The sequence below is a fragment of the Fundulus heteroclitus genome, chromosome 23 (assembly GCF_011125445.2).
Source record: "Fundulus heteroclitus isolate FHET01 chromosome 23, MU-UCD_Fhet_4.1, whole genome shotgun sequence".
In the NCBI taxonomy this organism is placed as follows: Eukaryota; Metazoa; Chordata; class Actinopteri; order Cyprinodontiformes; family Fundulidae; genus Fundulus; species Fundulus heteroclitus.
In genome coordinates this window covers 5,623,992-5,640,132 of record NC_046383.1, presented here as the reverse complement: position 1 = coordinate 5,640,132, position 16,141 = coordinate 5,623,992, and the positions used below count along the sequence as shown (strand labels likewise).

The window sequence follows — 16,141 nt, the reverse complement described above, 5'->3', positions numbered from 1 at the left end:
TGTGAATAAAAGAAAAACATTTACATTAGAAAATGTGAGCTGTTTTAAGAAATATGACTGCAAGTCATAGTCCTGCAACAGTCAATCCTTCAGGTCATAGTTTGGTGTATGGACTTTTACCCTTCTAAACTTATGCAAAGAACATTAAGTTAATTCTTCTTTCGCTGAGGTAGCACACAGAATAGTTTAGAAAAAAATTCAACTTTAATCTGAGTACATCTTTCAGTGTGGAAAAATTCAATGTTGAGAAATAATTGTTTTTAACAAAATCACTAGAGGCTCAATTATTGGTTAAATAAAGATCTCTCAGCTCTGCAGAAAGACAAATGACACTCCATAAACAAGAGAAATATTTAACGTTTTTTACTCTTAATCTGAATTTTTTTTTTTTTTATAAAATCAGCCATGTAATCATCTCACTTCTCAAAGTGAGATGATTACATGGTAATTTTAAGTGTCCAGTCAAAATTATGAAATCTATTCTGATTTGGCTTTATGGTAACAATGAAACAGCACATAGAGTGTCTCTATACATTTAACACTTAGTGAATAAATCATAAGCTGAATTTTTTTATGTTTAAGAATTAACCAGATAAAAAAATGTGTTAATATTGAAGAGAAATTTAATGTAGACGACATTATTAAAACAAATTGTTTATTATGACAAATGAGCAGGAAAAGCTCAGTGAACAAAAGATTTTCAGAAGACGTGACAGTTTTACTGATCCATAAATCCAGTCTGGTGTCTTTACACTGTAACATTTACCTATTATCACCCAATCTCAGCCTCTAACTGAGCCCTGAGTCAATCAGAGGTATCACTGCCACAGGGTGCAGAAAGAAAACTTTTCAGCCATCTATCCAGTATTGATTGAGACTGGACATTAAACGTGACTCCGATGGATGTCTTTGATATCTCCGCAAGCTGCCAGAATGGTCTCGTTTTATCCCCAAACTCAAAGCACGCTTCGTGTTCGTAGATAACAGACCTTCTGCTGAAGAAATCAAAGTCCAGAAATTGTGTTGTATTTAATACTGGACAACGGTAACTTTTACAAAGAAAAAAAAAAATCGCAGTTCCCTAAAGTTGGTCTTCACACGGACAACTCAGACTACTGCACAAAACTTTTTCATCAACATTTTTTCTCCACATTCCTCTACCATGGATCCAGATGCAGAATTTAGAAATGGTCCGCGCAATAACTTTTTGTCATCTCTGTCGTGCTCATTTTTAAAAATTATTTGCCTTTTATCCTGACAGAGTAACAAATAGTAAATCCTGATTTGTCAGTATTACATACTATTATACTCTTTACCTGGTGGAACTCTCTCTGGTGCTGGACGGCCCCCACGTCGCCTCCTATGGGCAGCTGCTCCGATAACTCCTCGTCCTTGGCTGTCAGCCATTCGATGATCTCCTGCAGAGAGAGCTGCAGCTTCCCGCTGTTGTCGGAGAAGGCTTCGAGCCGTGCCCTGCCAACACAAGTACACATTGGGATTTAGCATCTATTTTCCAAAGCATCAGCCAGGAGATGACGTGGAGTCACTGCCTCCCACCACTCAGAATGCCATCGAGCTTACTTTGTTAAAATTTTGTTATTTTATTTCACAATAATGGTCCGTTTAGTGTCCTTCGTTTTGTCAAAGCATCATCTTGTCAAGGTCTTAAAAGAGGATATTGAGTTTAGAGTTCTGGTCATGAAGGACATAAATATAATTAATTTCAGGTTTTTATCATAAGTAGAACAGTTACTGAACAAACTACTTTTCTAAATCTTAAAAGATGGAACCGTTCCACAAAATCAAATGTCTGATTAATTTCATAAATATACACATACTCAAATATGCATATATGTTCTCTTCAATATTTTCTAAATAATGAGAGTAGAAGGGGTTTATTGTCTTAATTTGACAAGCCTAAGGTCATTAGTTACCATGATTGAGTGTAGCTCTTTGCCAGCGTAAAAAACTGGGCATTTGGCATGAATCATTAGACCTATTTTCCACAGACCTATTTTCAACAAAGCGACCTGTGGGAAAGTTCAACGAACCTAGTAAAGCTCTAAGAAGGGGAACTGTTTTATTACATTGCAGTATTAATGTCCCCAGTCATGTATTTTCATGACCACGGACAGTCTCATGGACTCATTTCTAAGATTACTTTCTTCCAAAGGTTTCTACCCATATGTTTGAGCGAAATGGCTCTTGCACTCTAAAAAGAGAAATCATAAATGAACTGCTTCAAATTGTCAACAAGTAATTGCATTAAGTTTATCCAACTTTTTAAAATTAGTTCATAAGTTGTCAAGTTAAACCATTGTAAATTAGGTAAACTTAATTCAATTACTCGTTACCAGTTGAAGCAATTTATATAAGTTGTCTCAACTGTCCGTACACCTTTTTTTCTAATGAGAAAAATGTGTATGCACAGTTGAGACAAAGATTGTGTTTGTTAGACAAAATACCGTATTTTTTGGACTACAAGTCGCTCCGGAATATAAGTCGCATCAATCAAAAAATGCGTCATAAAGAGGAAAAGAATATACATAAATCACACCGGACTATAAGTCGCACTGTATGTTGCACCGAACTACACACATTTATTTAGACATTTATTTCACACAATCCAAGACTTAAAACTGACATTTAATCTGGTAAAACAATTTATTAAATTACACAGCTGCGTCCATAACCAGCTAAATAACATGGAACAGACCTGGGAGGATGAATGGGGTAAATCAGCAACTCCAGCCAGAAAAGGTTTTATCCAGCACATTTCAACGTAACGCTGAAAGTTTTTAAACTTACTCTGAAATTATACTGTGAGTGTAACGGTCCTGCGTGCTAATATAACAGTATAACACGGGTGTTTGAGAGCAACATAAAGCTCACATGCATCAGTGAAGTTATAAACCACCCAGACAACAGACCTGTAAGCTAGCGCTAGCTGTTATTAGCATCACAGACAGCCCAATAACAGGGTTCTGTCATGGTCTAGGTTCTCCCTTCGAGCTTCACCACACAACGCTCCGCTGCGTGAATGCATCCTGAAAAACAACATACAAACATGTGCTCAGTCTTTGTTGTCTATAAGTTAATGTTTTAATACATTTTTAAGTGGTACAGGACCAGGATATAGTTTTCACTATAGCTCCCTCTTGCCGCTATAGAGGGACCATTCACTCCTTGGTTCATACTGGTCAGCATCATTTAAATTTGATGTATAAGTCGCACCTGACAATAAGTCGCAGGGTTGGTCATAAGTGAAAAAAGTGAGACATATAGTCCGAAAAGTACGGCAACAAAAAATTATGCTTGGAGAAAACAAGGACAGGCATTTAAACCCAAGAGCACTGCACCATCTGGCAACCATGATGGTGGCAGCATCATGCTGTGGAGCTTTTTTGGATTGAATAATAAAAGTAGGAATACCATAAAATTCTTAAACTTCACATCAAATCAAAAATGGTTCAAAATTGGCATATGATTGGGTGTTTTAACGGGACAATGATCCCAGACGTCAATTATTGCTCTAAATCCCAAGTAAATGGTAAATGACCCGTACTTGTAGAGTACTTTATGAAGTCCTGAGAACACCAGAGCCCTTTACACTACATTCAGTCACTCACACATTCGGCTGACGGTGGTTAGATACATTGTAACCACAGCTGCCCTTGGGCAAGCTAAAAGAAGCAGAGGCAATATAATCAGTGCCACCCTCTGACCACAACGTGGGTGAAGTGTCTTGCCAAAGGATACGACGACTGAAATGGTCGACCAGGAGTTTAAGATGTCAACCCACCGGTTACAGGATAAACGCCTAGCTCCAGCGCCACTGTCCCCCCAAGTGATTGAGGTCCAACTGTGTAAGGAGATTTACCTCATTAGCATACAAACTTCTGGCAAAAATAGGAAACTTTTGTTTTGCTGTTTATTTATGTGTTTTAACAATGCTGCTCTACTACCAAGTTCTGGGGACAACCTCTGATAAACCCAGTTCTGTGGGGCAACTGTCTTGGAGGGTAGAGATTGGTCTATTAAAATGGAGTTATGGGAGTGTCACTGGTTGCATAATCTCATTTTAATATATTTCTGCACAGAGATTGCCTCTGAGGATAAGATTGTTTTCCAGTGAGGAAGATGCCACCCAACACCATCAGAAAGTCTCTAACAAAAATTGTTTTGCTAGAGACCTCTGTGTTTTTTGACACAGAGGATTTTACAAGTTGTTTTTTTTTTTTTTTTATGGGTGCAACCCACAAACTCACCTCTGCTGCTTAGCCTTAAAATGTGTTTTGCTTACAAATGCGGCATCATTTCATGGGAAATAAACAGGCTTTCAGACAAGATAAGATTTGTTGCCCAGAAGCCTTGTTAGAGCAAAGAAATAATTGACCAGACACACATTTTCTTACTTTTTGTGCCAAGTATTCGAGTCTGTACGCATAAATCTTGTTAATCTTCTTGGTTTTAGAGGTCATAACATTTGCATGTTCTATTAGCAGTCCACCCTGGAAAGAGTCCAATTACTAATGCAACCTCCTAACAACAACTCAATCTCATACAGTTGTGGTTAGATTTTGGCAGATATGTCATGTTTGAGCCATTCAGTAAAACAAACTTCAGCTGTGCCAAAAGAAAGAGCTGTGAACTGCTTGGGACTGAAAGTCAGAGTCATCACATCAACTATCGTATCAGATATGCTGTCCTCAAATGTCGCACAAAAGCATTTATCATTTATAGCCCTTAAACAACCCCCCTCTGACTTGTGGCAGCAAAATATCAATGAAGAATAATGATTTAGGCTCAATACATTGTTTTGGCTTCAGCAAATACAAGGCAGGCAAGAAGGAAAGTTTGTTTGCTGATTTTATTTCTCAGTTTCTGTTGTCTGCCTATTACATCTGTAGACAAACTCATTTAAGCAGCTAATTATTCAGATCTGACACATCTTTGTTTGAGTCTAGCATAATTTAAACAAAACCGCTATTGAAGAGGATGCCAAAACAAAGGAATCTCTTCCATTTCGTTGTTCTGTCTAATGAAAAGATTACAGTGACAATCTGAATGGAGATGAGACCTTTTTGCTCACACCAGCAAGCATTCGAATCATACTTTTGGATCATTTTAATAACATTCTTGGTGTAAAAAATAGAAATAGACCTACTTTTATGTGCTGAGTGTTATCACTCAGCTTTATTTAATTGAGACAGTTATATGGTGTGACATTCTCCCTGTTTCATTGGTGTTGTGTGCAGATAGCAGAGCAGTAAAGAGTCAATGATTGCAGCACTTCATATGCCGAGGCAATGAGAGATGGTAAATACTGATGTAAACAGAACAAGTTCAAACACCTGCTAGTGAGAACGAAAAAAAATCTGCATATTTGTTACACTTCAGCACATCTAACAAATAACACTGAAAACAAACATACGTTTTCTCTTTTCACATTTTAATCTAAATGGACTGTTTAGAAAGAAATTGAATTACTGACAATAACCCAATTTCACAGTGATTTAATAGGTATATGGCAATCTCTGTTTTAAAATTTTTATTGAGTGAATTTTACAGCAGTACTTCTCCTAACTAGCATGAAAGACATTGTCCCAATAGCATGATCTACCTTGGAAGGTCCTGGTAAAATGGAAAGAAAAACAGCATGTATCATTACTTCATTCAACTTTTGTCTTCAATTATTAATAATAAGAAATAAATTATTTTGGAAAATGTCTTGAGAAAAACATATGGTGGGATATTGTGAATCCTGACTGCTGCCCTGTCTTTTCTAGTAATTTAAAACAATATTACCATTTCAGTCTTTCTGTTGAAAGCTTGAGTTAGCAGAAATCTTAGTCATTATTTTGTTATATAAAATAGCAGTTTCTAAAAATGAACTCTGGTCAAACCTAACATATAATGAATATAGTTACTAACATTGCAATGTTTTGAGTTATTTTAGCTCCCAAAGGTCATAAAATGCTAATAATAATGGGTCTTATCTAGAGTTAATTTTCAAAAAACAAGTATTAATTTATGTTTGGCCGTATAAATGTTCTCCTTGTCTTTGTGACAGAGAAAATACTATTCAACAACATTTCACCTGATAAACTAAAAGGTTACCATGATACAGGTTTATGGGTCTTTCAGTTGGATAACATGTTAGCTTCTGATGCAAATGTCCTTATCCTGGATTTAGACAAGCAAAAGTTGATTTAACCAGCTGCCCAGAGGATTAGAAAAATTGTAACACAACTTCAACCTGTAAAGACAATTAACCTGCATATGTTATTTAGCAAAAATGAGATTAGAAAGGTTAACCTTCACCTTCAGACAGTTAGGTAAATGTGAGAAACTGAACTGAATTAACCTAAACATTTATCCGTCCCTTCACATAGTTTGCATATGTGTGGATTGTGTCTTTTTAACATGGGAAAGTCCCTTTTTTGGCAAAGCTGATTATCAGCAATGTGTACAGTCCACATCCTGAGGAAAAAGAGACGCCTGATGTTTTCTGACAGCCACCCGCTGTTATCACAACGGAAATGTCAGGTGAGCTTATTGCTGGCCTAACTATAGGCGGTCTTTAGGCTATATCAGCAGGTTGCTAAATAATAACTCTATAGCAGAGGCTGAATTATCATATCACAACATTTATTTATTGCAATTTTATTATCATGACTTAGTGAACCACTTGCTGAAACTGATGTCAAGAGGGAAGCGGCCCTAGCATCCTCCTCGGTGGTGGAAACGGGAAAGGATGGGACTCTGTGGACAGTTGTCCAGCCTGCTGAACCTCCAGAGACACGACAGATTAAAAATGAAATTGTCCTCAAAACAAAGGGCAAGTGACCACCGCCTGCCAAACAGCAAGCGGAGAGGTGCAATGCTTATGACTTATCAATAAAAGTCACGCAAAACTGTTTGTGTTCTCTGCTCTTTGCCCTTGGGTGTAAACATCACTGACGGGCTGAAGGTAAATCTGTGCAGTATCGTTTTATGACAACACAAAATAAGGTGTAGACATCAATGATCAGATAGGATTAAAAGTGGTGGAGGTACACAGAGATGGAACATTACTGGGTTTCATATCATACTGGACCTTGCGGGAGTAAATGCTCATGTTGTCTTCCAGAAGTTGCACTGGCACCAAGATCACGCAACGGATGCTTGCAGAAGCTGAGAGAGGAGCTTTGAGTCGAGTTTGGGGAGACAGCCCTCAAGGCAACTGGAACAAGGTGGTCATCTAAGCCATAACTCAAGCGTGCAGCAAGCTCAAGAGAAGAGGCAATGCCTGGTGCAGAGAAGCTGCACCTAATACCTCAGACACATGCAGCAGATGCACAAAGCTATGTGCGGGAGTTGTGCCAGGCGAAGAGGAGACCTGTGCTAGTTGTGCGTTTCATTAGCCTCCCTGTGAATAGTGTAAATAGTTAGAGTGATATAAATGTTCTTGTTTTTATATCATCCTTTATTTACTTTTGATATCTAGTTTGTAATATGAGCATTGGCTTTTAGATTTACTTTCTGTGATAAAAATGTCCACTACTATGTTGACGTGTAATATATATTTCCTAGATTCATCTGTAACATTGTTTGGCAAGATTTGCTCTTTGTTTCTTGGTGGTCAGTAAAAGTAAAAGCTTAATACATAATTAAACTTCATCTGGTAAATTATAAATACTCTCTTTTGGTTTAATTTTATTTAACAAAAAACATTGTTTGGCTAATTAAATTTGGTAAATTATAAACTTACATTGTGAATTAATTGAGGCTTACACGCAGTAGTCAAAATGACCGCTTGGATAATGCCTGTTAAGTGTTAAAACTAATAAAAACCAGGAAAAGATAATTTCATTATAATGAGAAAGCTTCTAATTTTTACAAGAAAACTATATTGTTTTAAGGAGAATTAATTAATTAGTAGGTCTGGCAGTTAAACGCTTCCATAATGTTTGAATACATGTGACATGGAAAATGTAAATGTTTTATAACCCCAAACCTGTCATTCTTTTAGCTCTTTTAGGGGCTTTCCAGTCCTTATCACGCGTAATTTACACTTTGTGGAGTTAAATCAGGAAAACCTTTTCAGACAACTTTACAAAAATCCCTAAATTATAGTGTTGCAATATGTGTACCACGTCTATTTTCACACTCTTGCACATAGAAAAATTGAGGTAGTCAGGCCTAGTTTCTGTGATCCATATTCATGAACACAATAAATCCTAAATCACAAGGTAGAGAGAAAGTTTACTGTAAGGCTTAAATAATTGTTAAAACTTCTTGGATTCAAGCTAGCTCTATACTCAACACATTGAACATGGTGTGAGGGTGCGCCCACCAAATGTGACGCAATCGTGCTGTCCCTGTCCCCAAGGTCGTGCACCTCCGAGTTTGTGTGACTTTGTGCCAATCGCTCGTGCATATTTCATTTAAAATGGGGGAACTTCGGTTCGCCGGAACTGACCTCAAATGGCCCAGGAGTTTACTTGTTAAACGCAATATTGTTACTGTTTGTTTTGTGACTGAAAACAGCATACACCTATTATTGGAATGCATTAAGGGATTAGTTTATTGACCAAGTTTCTGAGTACAAACAAGGATTTTGACTTCTGTTTGCATCAATTGCCACGTAAATCAAGTGTAAAACAACAACACACAGTATGTAAAGCCATCAGGTTTTACTTAGGAAAGAAAAGTGTTTTCTTAAACCTTTTATTCAAAAATATCCCTATGAGCTTTAGAGACTGTATTCCCCATCTTGACGTCTTTCTGTATGCAACAGGTGAACATACCATCTTTATCGTTTATTTCTGTTCAGCTGACATAAACACACTAACTATTCTTGATGTTTATAATATTGCAGGTGGCCATTTTGGTTGTGTGATGTAAAGAATACTGCGCCTACATCCACACAGTATAAAGTACAGCGCTTCTATGGGCTCCCACACTGTCCGCACAGAACCTGCGCCACAACCCAACACACAAGAATAACTCAGCCTTTAGTGGTGATCTGCGCTGTGGCCCACATAAATTTTTATAGCAGGGAAATTACCATCTGCAGGGTAATCCTGAAGATCCTGATGTGGCTGAACCAGATGGAGGACAAGTATGTAAGTGACAGTAGGTATACAGATAGGCTAATCTTAGAAAGATGTTTGAGGAATAGGGCAGACATGAAGATTAGTGAAAGAAAGTTGGACACGTGAATAGGACTACTGGAGAGCTCCTGTGAATTAAGGTAGATGTTTTGGATGAGTATTGTTGATGTGGCCTGAACCAGGAAGTGACTTAAGGACACTCGGATCAATTCTGGAGCTAAGTAACTCAAAATCATCATAAAAATAAGAACTAGAAGGCTTGCACGATTTGGCAACAATGGAGTGTCCCAGTGGTCATCTTGTGCTGTGACTTAATGGCAATGTCAACAACTGTCTCTGGATGAATTGATATGTAAACATTCTAATTTTAGGATTTGCTAGACCTGCAATAGGTGTTTTTTAACAAGTTCAAACTTGATTAAAATTAAAATTTCTCTGTTTCATCAAAATAATTTTGATCTGACTGACATTTACTGCAATAAAGATGTTAGCTGATCATAAGTAATCACAATAAAGAATCAAGCTATCCCTATCAAGACAGGTACATAACCTATTTCTGCACTCTCTTTCTGCTTGCATAGTCTGAATGTAGGACAGAGAAGAGTTGGAGTCAGGAAAATGTCCCTGCTGGGATGCATTTCCTATATTGTCATTATCCATTTATTTTTGTGTGGGATCTCAAACGCCCTTGATATAGTGGCCGAGTTTTAGTGTCCTGTGGGGTTTTTTGGCCCCAAGTAGGGTCTTCCATGGCAAACTGGCCTCAATGAAGAGGTTAGAGTATGAGCCATGCAAGGGACAAGGTCAAAAGAATGATGGGCCTCAACTGTAAAAGGCAACATAGAGTGTTCTGTGATCCACATTTGTTCTTAAGATTCAATGAAGGGTTGAAGTCAACACACCAACATTACAACTTTGATGTGGTGCACACAGAGATGACACACCACATGATCTTCCAGTCTATCTGATCGGAGAGAAATGCTGATCAGCAGATCTGATGCAGGTAAAAAGATGTTGGCGCTGAACTACAATGCTTGTTCTTAAAGCATCTCATCTAAGAAACATGCATGAGAATTATTCAGCCTACGTGTCTCATACAATGCTTAGGTAAATGCAGGTGAAAGCTGTAAGCCACTTCTCCTTGGTTCTGCAGACTAAACAGCATGCTGTGAAAGCAAACAGGTCCAGTGGTCTCGACAGATTGACTTTCATGATATGAAAAGTGAAAATCATCCATAATGGGTGTGTGAGGGATTTCCCCCCTCACTAACAGATGTAAACAGGCATCTGCTGGTTTTAAAGTAATATTTGGGGAAAGGTTTAAGTTTATTTGTATTTGATGTAACTTTATGAACTTGTTTTGTGGTTCTCACCACTCTTTTTTTCTTTGAGGTCACCTGGTTAGGTGTTGCCATGGAAGCGCGCCCATGAGCAGTACTAATAAGGACCTGGTGTTGTCAATCAGCCTCATGAGGGAAAATCCATTTTGATTGAGATGGAGGGGAGATGTTTTGGTTTTTGTCTAGGATTTGGAGTATTGTTTTGATTTGTTGAAGTTGAATGTAAATTGTTTTTTTGTTTTTCCTCTAGAGGTTTTAACTAAGTTTGTTCCCTAAATAGAAATTCTAAATGTTGTAAAGGTTTTCACCCCTGTTTCTTATTAGTTGGTACAGGCTGGTGCTTTAAAAGCTGGGTTATTGCAATATGGGAGAGGCTGTTTTTTTGTTTGTCCTGCACTGTTGGAGAAAGTGGAATCCCTGCTCCTCTGCTGTTTAATATAAGGTCTGCCTTTTCATATTTTTTTGCAAATATCTATAAAAAAGAAACGGAGCTCTACAATTTTTGGACTCAGTCTGATTTCCTCCCCCCCCCCCCCCCCCCTTTTGTGTGTTTTCTGCACTATACCGGTCATTTTAAAGTCCCTAAGGTTTTTGCTTTGGCATGCAAATCCTTACAGGGTGGTTCATGGTTGTGTATGTATTGCAGTTGTAATCTGAAAGGGGCTTTGAAAGCAACAGGCAGCCCCTCCTGCCATGAATACACTACATGAGGGAAGGGTCTTTGAGGTCAAGTGCTTGGTGGCAGGGGAGGGTTGGGACCTGGGCATACCATTTACCTGCATCGCAAATTTGCCATAGTTCTTACAACAAAACAGACAGACCCTTATAGGTTGGCGGGGAGTTAGTGCATCAAGCAGAGTATTTCAAATATCAAGTTCCCAGTATCTTGAGCTTCCTCCATCAGGTCACTGTACTAATCCATCAACTTAATCTACGGAGCTCTGTCATTGTGTCAGAGCCCGGATTAGAGCAAGAGCTCGTCCCTGGTAGGAGGAGTTGAGGTAGTTCTGGTATCTCTTCAGGATACCGCCAAATTGGTTCCCTTTGTAGATTTTCTGGTCAGGTTCCACTGGGAGGAAATCGAGGTCAAAGTCATTACTTATTGAACGGACTGCATACCCAGTCTAGCCTGGGAATGCCTTAGGAGAGACAGAGGGGAGACAGCAACAGGGCAGACGGGCTGGCAGCCAGACCGTAGGGTGCAATTACTTTTCATCTATGTGATCTCTTCTCTGTTTCTCAATAAAAGTGCTGGAACTTCAACACTTCACCATTTCCTTATTCATTAAGTCTAGGAAGTTAGTTATTGTTTAGAATTTCTACAACAGATCAAAAGATCTCACGTCTTTTGCTCTTCATTTTACTATGTTACCATTCTTTAATATTTCCTCTTTTGCTTTGATTTGGTGCCTTGGAGAATGCCCTCGACTCATTTAACATGTACCATTACTAATAACCTGCAGGTGTTTAAAAGCATCAAGCATATCTGCTTAAATCTGCTACAGCACAACATCACAAACAGAATCGCTCAAAATAAAAAAAAAAACATTAGACAGACAAGGTGCTAGAATAACCATAAACTACAGTAGATTATATTATTCTGAATGATGTGGCATCCTCAAGAGAGAATAAGAGAGTTGTAGAATAACTGAAGATGTGCGGGTGAAACTTCTGACACAAATCCAGAAACTGATTATCCTAAGTGCGCACCACCACCCAGCAGAAGAGAGTAAGAAATGTTCGAGGGAAAGGCTGCTCTTGCATAAATGGCACAGCTGGCACCGGAGGGATGAGGGCATTGTCAAGGTTTCCTGGCGTTTCAATTACACACACCATGGGGCTGCACTCAGATATCATTATGCCTGTACATCACAATTTGCCGGCACGCCACATCAGAGATAATAAGGTTGGGCGAAGAGAGGTATTCCAATATAAAGCTCTCATTTTAGGGGTGGGGGGGGGGATTGATATTCAGATGGCATCTTAAGGGTAAATAGAGAAACATTTAAAGGTTTTAAGCCTAAACCAAACAGGTAAGAAATTACCAAACAATGCCCCCACTGACCAGTCCAATTAGAAATGAAATTATGCATGACACTTGCGTAATGCTAAATGATGAGGAGTCTAACACATTCAGCCGTTATCTCTCAACCTTCACCATTAGCATTTTATCAACAACAATGCCATATACTGACAAAAATCACTGTAGGGTAATTTGCTCCAAATTCAATTTGGCACAGATTAGTTCTGAGACACGAAGGCTCATGCATTACTTTGTGGGACTCCAGTTCCACACCAGGATGTGATGAATGCCTAAGAGTTGGAGGGGCAGAAAAAGGAAGAATCGAATTCACAAGGCAATCTGAGTGAAACAGACCATGGTGTCCTTTAGCCTCTTGTTGCCCCTTCCAACTCAGTTTGTAGTGGTAATTGAATCAGAAGAGAGCTGTTTTCCTATTGCCCAACAGAACAGCCTTTCACTGTCAAACAAGGAGCAAACACACTCTGACTTAATAAGGTTTATATTTCATGTCAGTATACACATCCCAGGTCTGGGATAAGTCTAAGCAAGGTCATCCTCCTCGACAGTTTTGCAGAAAAAGCTTCAAACGCTAATGTTGGGATGCACACTAGAAACTTGCAGGAAAAAGCACCGAATTGCTGCTGTTTCCAGTATGCACACACAGCAGGTGAGACATATAAAGAACCACTTGCACTATAATGGAAATGTCTTAACATGACAGCTGCTGCTAGAGAAAAAAAAACTCTGCTAGGCTGGGGGTAGGCAACACTAAACGTCTGGTAAGATGGGATTCTCTCTCTGCAGGAAATATCTGCAAAGTGATTTAAGAGCTACTGTATATGGGTCAGGCTCTGTAGCATTAAGCTAGAAGATGTCAGAGACTTTTTTTCTGTCTAAATACTAAACAGAAATGCTCAGCTTTTCTTTCTGTCTTTGCAAACAGAATTTTAACGTTCAAGTCAAGTGTGCTCCGACTGACTTGTCCTCTGTTGTGAAACAATATCGCTCAACCACAATAGGTTTTGTTTTTTTTAATGGCACCCTCCACATTTACTAGAAAATATGTTTACCAAAACCTTGAAATAAATGTTTGTAAAGGAGGCTGCTTTCGGCAGTTGTCTAACAGTGAATCTGAAGACGTATTACTTGCACATTGCGTGCAGTAACAAGATAAAACTAGGTCTTGTGTTCCAGCATTGTTTGTCACAGTTTAAGTAATTTTAAACGTTTTAATCATAACTCTAAAACGCGGACAGGATTTGCTTTTGATGAATAACTGTTTACCGATAGTGGTTACCTGATCCACATCTGCATTATCCTCCTTCACATTCAGACAGTGACTAAGAGAAAGCAGCGACCTTGACACTTCTCATTTCTAACCCTGGGAGCCAGGAAGTCATGGGTCACTAATTAAATGTTCCTTGAAATGGTAGAAGAAGGGGCACGTCGGAGGGGCAGCGGTAGCACACGCGATCAATTTACACAGGTCCTCCTCCTCAACGCGGCCATCCCAGGCTGGACTCTGGCCCGTGGTCTGGCCCTCTTCCTGTCTGCCTACTTTCAATAAAAGCCACAAAATAGTAGAAAGTAGAAATACACATTTTCAAAAGGCTTCAGTTATATCCATTTTATAGGACTTTACTTAGGATGCAGGCTACATAGTGATACACTTATTAGTACTGGTGCCTTGAAACAAGAATGCCATAGGTTTAAAGCCCTGCCTGGGGTCTTCCTGCATGGAATTTTATATGCATCCTGCTGCATGAATGGGCTTCTTACCGCAGTCAGAAAATGCAAATACAAGGTAAATTGGCTTATCTACTGCAAATTGCCTATAAGTATGGGTGTGTGCATGCAATGCTGCTAGTTCAGTGTGTCTCTGTGTTGCCCTGTGACGGATTAGTGACTTATTCAGGGTGTACCCCGCTTCCCGACTAATGACTGCTGCAGATAGACAGCAGGTCCCCACGCAACCTTGCAAAAATGAGACAACAGATGAATGCTGGGTGTACCTATAATTGTGAAACTTGTCATTTTGTTTAGAGATAAACTGAGAAATAAGCTTGTAACTAAAATCAGCCAATTTTATGCTTAGACTTGACGTGATTTAAATTGAAGTCAGGGAACGAAAAGGAAAAAAAAAACCTTTGTGATAAGGAAACTGTAACTTCCATAGATGGATGTCTGCTTTTCTTCCAGGTTGCTACACAAGGATGAGACATCAAAGAACAGCAGGCTTACAGCAAAGTCGCCAGTCTTTCTTGCTGAGATAATTATCGATATAAAATGCTAAACAAAGCAGGAAATGTCAACTGTGATATAATTTTGTCTAAAGTATCATCTCAGAATAACACCAATAAAAAGGGCTGTAATTGCCTGAGGAAAAACAGAGGGTGAAATGATCTCATCCCAGATTGTGTTTCTGCTTTTGCTGAAAGCCTGTCTCTCTCTCTCAGCGTGTGTCTGTGTATGTGCTCGATGTGAGCAAAAAAAGCTCGATGACAATGCCAGCATTAATCAATACAAATGGGCTAATGGGGATGGAGTGCACACAGCCCTTCCTGTGTTTGTAACACATAATAGACTCAACATGCTGTCATTTGCAGACATCACAGACAAGAATAGGATAGTGTTGCACCAGCGAACGATATGAGAGGCCTTTGGGTGTAAAACTTCCCAATGCATCAGAAAAAATTAGTTAAAAACCTTAATAATGCTCAGACTAAAGTCTCAGTAAACCGTCTTAAAGTTCAGGACATATATGTAAACAAGCAGGTTACATTTCTCCACATTCTGCACAGGTTTGCTTTCATTTTACAGTTTTATAAGTCTGTAGCTTTTCGCATGGTCACTGTACATCGACATGATGGGATTTTGCTTCCAACCATGTTCACTTTAATAACTTACATTGTCGTGGCATGGGTGGGATTTGTCTACATGACTGAAGGTGTCACAGAGTTATTATATCAGGTTGCGAGTTTGATGAACTGCAGAGGGAAAACACAAGATTAGAGTTTTTTTTTTCTTTAATCCATTTTTTTTCCATCTTCTGCCTGACTTGATATCCTTCAATAAAAAAGAAAAAGCTGCAAAAGCATTACAGGGTAACAGAAACAGCAAATGAAAGTCCAAGTACATGTCTTGTTTATGATTTATGCTGCTAATAAAATGCAAGGGGAATTGTGAGAGTTGTAGGCAAGTATACAATGAAATCTGGTGTCTCTTTCAATTTGTCAGAGACTAATTTGACTAATTCCGTCTCATGTAATGTACAGGCAACTTATATAGGGATCGGTGGTGTTAATGACTGCAGTAAAATGAGCAAGCTGGTGTCAAAATTCAGTGTGAACTATTAACTTAAAGAGGTGGGTCATAATGTTGCTTGGGTTACAAACATCAGGAAGAGAGGGCATGAGAAACATCAAGACATTGTCCCACGTTTAGCCTTTCTTCTTTTATCATCGTTTATGCAAGTAATGGCATCAATCATGACACTCGACATGTCATTAAAGCAGAGTTTGTATTACTTTGACAGTGACTGTGGCTGCTCTCGTTAGGTTTGTTAGGGTTTCAGCTAATGGATTTGGTCGTAACACTGTTATGACTGGGGTCATAAGGTAGTTTTGCTTTGCTTTTAATATGCAAATATCAAAGTGCAGGTGCCCTTCCTGAAATTGGTG

At 38.8% G+C, this 16,141-nt stretch overlaps 1 protein-coding gene across 1 annotated transcript in view; it reads right to left on the bottom strand.

Moving 5' to 3' along the window:
- drp2 (dystrophin related protein 2) overlaps positions 1–16,141 on the bottom strand; it is a 165,985-nt gene that overhangs the window by 106,158 nt on the left and 43,686 nt on the right. Inside the window, exon 3 of the mRNA XM_021316064.2 lies at positions 1,317–1,473. Coding sequence (XP_021171739.1) covers positions 1,317–1,473 — 157 coding nt within the window. The remainder of the gene's footprint in view (positions 1–1,316; positions 1,474–16,141) is intronic.